Source organism: Nicotiana tabacum, chromosome 17 (assembly GCF_000715075.1).
Source record: "Nicotiana tabacum cultivar K326 chromosome 17, ASM71507v2, whole genome shotgun sequence".
NCBI lineage: Eukaryota > Viridiplantae > Streptophyta > Magnoliopsida > Solanales > Solanaceae > Nicotiana > Nicotiana tabacum.
In genome coordinates this window covers 20,072,452-20,077,624 of record NC_134096.1, presented here as the reverse complement: position 1 = coordinate 20,077,624, position 5,173 = coordinate 20,072,452, and the positions used below count along the sequence as shown (strand labels likewise).

Here is a 5,173-nt window from a genome sequence, read left to right as displayed (position 1 = left end):
GGCCTAAAGCAACATTTTTTTAGCTTAACCAGGAAGCTAAAGCTAACTCCAAGTAGCAAAAGTAAGATCACTGAACGGACTAGAATTTGATTGAAGATTAGGGGGGAAAAGACAACACTAGTTTTACTCCTTCAGAGTACAGAAAGGCACATCACCACAGTAATAAAAGATTTAACACTTTAGATGAATCAAACACAACAATCCTTGCATACCCTACCAAAGAGGATAAGAAAAACAGCCACCACATAATTAGAGCTTAAATATGAACCCACCATTGGATATCAACTATTTTAACAAATAACATATCTTCAACAAAAGAATTGTATAAGAAATTTAATCTTAACTCACAGAAGGAAAAGAGTAGAAAATTTTAAAAAGCTCAAATTAAGTACTTTAGGCAACAAAAATAGCAAAAATCCTGAGCTGCCGTGGAAAACCAAGGCACCTCCTCAACACAATGAAGACAAGACTCAAAAGTCAAGCTCACCACCGCCTGTCAAGTACCCAGTTCTGAGAACAGCTACCTGACATACAAGGCAGAGAACCAGAACCTAAAATCAAAGACAAAACTATAGCAGAACTAAATAAAACAGAGTCTACATAACACACTTGACGATAATAGATAGCACTGGAAATACCAGCAGCATTACACTGCACTGTTCACTTTTTCTTCTGGGCAGCCTTGGTGACCTTGGCACCAGTTGGGTCCTTCTTGTCAACATTCTTGATGACACCAACAGCAACAGTCTGACGCATGTCCCTCACAGCAAAACGACCCAATGGTGGGTACTCAGCGAAGGTCTCAACAACCATAGGCTTGGTCGGAATCATCTTAACCATACCAGCATCACCATTCTTCAAGAACTTAGGCTCCTTCTCAAGTTCCTTACCAGAACGTCTGTCAATCTTGGTCAAGATCTCAGCGAACTTGACAGCAATGTGGGAAGTGTGGCAGTCGAGAACTGGTGCATATCCATTTCCAATCTGACCAGGATGGTTCATGATGATGACCTGGGAGGTGAAACTGGCAGCCCCCTTGGCTGGGTCATCCTTGGAGTTTGAGGCAACATAACCACGCTTGAGATCCTTAACAGCAACATTCTTAACATTGAACCCAACATTGTCACCAGGGAGTGCCTCCTGGAGAGCTTCGTGGTGCATCTCTACAGACTTGACTTCAGTTGTCAGACCAGTAGGCCCAAAGGTCACAAGCATACCAGGCTTGAGGACACCTGTTTCAACACGACCAACAGGGACGGTACCAATACCACCAATCTTGTAAACGTCCTGAAGTGGAAGACGTAGGGGTTTGTCTGTGGGCCTCTTCGGCTCATTAATCTGGTCAAGAGCCTCAAGGAGGGTTGGCCCCTTGTACCAGTCAAGGTTGGTAGACCTCTCAATCATATTGTCCCCCTCGAAACCAGAGATGGGGACAAAGGGAATCTTGTCAGGGTTGTAACCAACCTTCTTGAGGTAGGAAGAAACTTCCTTCACGATTTCATCATACCTAGCCTTGGAGTACTTGGGGGTGGTAGCATCCATCTGCACAAGGCACAAAACAACAGATTTAGAAAAACATGCCATGCTTCTTGTTAAAATAGTAATTGATATCAAACTATTGATAAAAGCAAAACCTTGTTACAACAGCAAATCATTTGCTTAACACCAAGGGTGAAAGCAAGCAATGCATGCTCACGGGTCTGGCCATCCTTGGAAATACCGGCTTCAAAACCACCAGTGGTGGAGTCAATAATCAGGACAGCACAGTCAGCCTGGGAGGTACCAGTGATCATGTTCTTGATAAAGTCCCTGTGACCAGGGGCATCAATCACAGTGCAGTAATATCTAGTGGTCTCGAACTTCCACAAGGCAATATCAATGGTGATACCACGCTCACGTTCAGCCTTAAGTTTGTCAAGCACCCAGGCATACTTGAATGACCTCTTGTTCATCTCAGCAGCTTCCTTCTCAAACCTCTCAATAACACGCTTGTCAATACCACCAAGCTTGTAGATCAAGTGACCAGTGGTGGTCGACTTCCCAGAGTCGACATGGCCAATGACCACAATGTTGATGTGAACCTTCTCTTTACCCATATTAAGTGACTAAGAGACTGCAATTGATACAAATAGAATCAGAATTCAAAAGCAATTTAAATAAAACATATTTCAAAAACAAGTAAAATATATGCAAACACATTCATCAATTAGAACCAATTAAAACAGAATTGCTTGACAAAATGACTCTGTCAATAACAGATGAACATGTGATATACAACAAAAAGAAGCACCAAGTGTTTCCTATACATCCAACTAATTCACAACTATATTTTACCTACATAAATATACTACTCACTGTCTCATTTTAATGTGATGGTGTTTACTAAGTAGCTTAAGTTGTTAATTTAACTCATATTATGTCATATTAGTGATAGTAGAAGAGCATATTAAAGCAATTGTTGAAAACTTCGATAGAGAAAACAACATATTTAAGGAATAAAATCTGCATAGTATTTTTTGATTCCTCAAACTACATGAAAGTTGTGTAAAACATAATTTCGTAAAACATATTAGGACTAATAAACGCCACAAATCGAAGGAGTATTACGAATAGATCAACATTCAGTGTACATATAACAATTTATTACAAACATTCACCGATCTATACTCACCTTTTTTAGTATCTTTTTAGAAATTCAAGATATATATTCATTGGCTATATATATTCAAGCTCATGCACAGATCATCGACACAAATCAAACTATATCAACTCAATCATCAAAACCTCGCAAGCACAAGCTATATCTCATAGCTATATATACTTCATTTCACGAATCAAAAACCAACAACGATAACAAAAGTTTCATTAATACATAAACGTAAATCCAGTTTATAACAAATATACATGCCTTTTTATGCTATTTCAATATGTATAACAACTGAATTACAGATCTACTGACAGAATAAAAACAGATCAACACAAAAAAGTGATTACAAATAACAGTAATGGATAAGAAAACATATAGAAGATGGATAGGTCTAACCTTTGAGCAAGAGAAATTAAGCTCCGATAGGTCCCTTGCGGCGCAGCAGAAGAAAATCGCAGGCAAAGTGATGAGAAGGGGTTGATTCTAAAGGGAATGGAGTATTTATACTCAAACAACGATGAGAACTAGGGTTCTCTCACTGCCGCCTCTTAATTCTATATATTTATCTAAATGCCCCTTGCATTTTCTTTTGTTTTTCTTTTCGGTCCCCTTGCTATTAATTGCATTTTTCATCCCTCTATTATTGATAATCTTCGTATGATTTTCAATAAGCTTATTTAACTATAAACCAATTCAAATGTGTGTTTTTCATCCATACCTAGAAAATATATTATATTCCAATATAAAGTAATAAACAAATTTAAAGTAACACATGGCTAACTATAAATTAATTCAAATGTGTGTTTTTCATCCCTACCTAGAAAATATATTATATTCTAATATAAAGTAATAAACAAATTTAAAGTAACACATGGCTAATTAAATCATTTAATAATTAATACTTCATTAAACTTGTAAAGATTCATAAGTAAAAGTAAAAGTCATATTTCAATTAACTGAAGGTTTAATGTGTTTAACCAATTGTTACAAGGATCAAAATAGAAGATGTCGATATTTTAAGAACTAAACTTACAAGTTTCCCTTTCTCTAATCAGCAGCTTTTTGTTTTCTCATTCTTAATTTTTTTCTTTTTTGGCAATTATGGTCCCATTTGGTTGGCGCTAAGAAATTAACAGCTTTTATTATAATTTCTCAAAAAAATTATTACGTTTTATTTTATGAAATTATTAAAATTATACCATTTTACCTAACTTAGATATATAGATTTTGGGTGTGTTCGGTATGAAGGAAAATGTTTTCGATAGAAAATGAATAGTTTTATCACTTGTTTGCGCTTGTTTGGTTGTGAATTGAAAAAAAAATTCCGAAAAATATTTTCTAATGTTTGGTTAGAGAGTATAACATATTTTTAGAAAAATAATTTTTTATACACACACACACTCCGGGACTCCTCTATTTTTTTTTCAAGAATTTAATTATTTTTTTCAAAATTCACACAAGCTCAAAGGAACTAATGTGCTACTTTACTATTTCACACAAGAACAGCGTTGAAATTTGAGCTCGATAATTAAAAAGAAAAATATTTTTTTGTTGAAAAAGAAAGTATCATTTCTACAACATGAAAAGAAATGACTCATTTTGTTATATGAAAGAAAATACTTGTTGTACATCATGAAAAGAAATACTCAGTTTGTTAAAATAAAAGAAGATACTTTTTCTATATCATGAAAAGAAAATATTTGTTTTGTTGAAATGAAAGAAAATATTTTTTCTACATTATGAAAATAAAATATTTGTTTTATTGAAATGAAAGAAAATATATTTTCTATATCAGGAAAAGAAAATACTTAATTTGTTGAAATGAAAGAAAATATTTTTTCTATATCATGAAAAGAAAGTACTCATTTTGTTGAAATGAAAGAAAATATTTTTTATACATCATGAAAAAAAAAGTACTCGTTTTGTTGAAATGAAAGAAAATACATTTCTACATCATGAAAAGAAAGAACTCATTTTGTTGGAAAAAAAATCTTTTTTTTTATTTCAGAAAAAAGAAAATTCTTCGTTTGTTGAAAGGCAAAATACATAATTTACCCATCGACCTTGTACCTAAATCCCCTTTACACGCATGTCGACCATGAAAAATCTTTTACACATCCAACATTTCAAAAGTGTGTCTAAGACACACCATTTTGATTACGTGCCACTCTTGCATCTAAAGCCTCATTTTGTCGCCACTTGTCCGACTTTTTCATTTTTTTTATTTTTCTGAATCTTTTCTTCATTTTTAGAAAGAAAAAAAAAATCCACCAATTGTTTCCCACCTTCTTCCTTTACTGCACCATCACCTTCTTCTACTATCATACCACCACACATTTTTGCCAAGGTCCAACGAAGGAGAGTAAACAAAAAAATTAGTGTTCCCATATGTGAGCACTCATTGGCAATTGATATTGGTGATAATTTATTTTTCAAATTCTCCAATTTGGCATTTATTTCAAGATTTGGTGAATTTTATACTTTTGGTTAATTTCATCTTTTACAACACCACCAGTTTCTGGAAAA

At 34.3% G+C, this 5,173-nt stretch overlaps 1 protein-coding gene across 1 annotated transcript; it reads right to left on the bottom strand.

The window, feature by feature from the left end:
- Nucleotides 1–361: 361 nt before the first annotated feature.
- On the bottom strand, nt 362–3,180 carry LOC107762762 (elongation factor 1-alpha). The gene is given in 5 exon segments (XM_075234073.1): nt 362–474; nt 477–551; nt 691–1,542; nt 1,635–2,113; nt 3,044–3,180. Coding segments are annotated over 4 exon segments (1,470 nt in total). The 5' UTR covers nt 2,097–2,113; nt 3,044–3,180; the 3' UTR covers nt 362–393.
- Between the last annotated feature and the right edge of the window lie 1,993 nt (nt 3,181–5,173).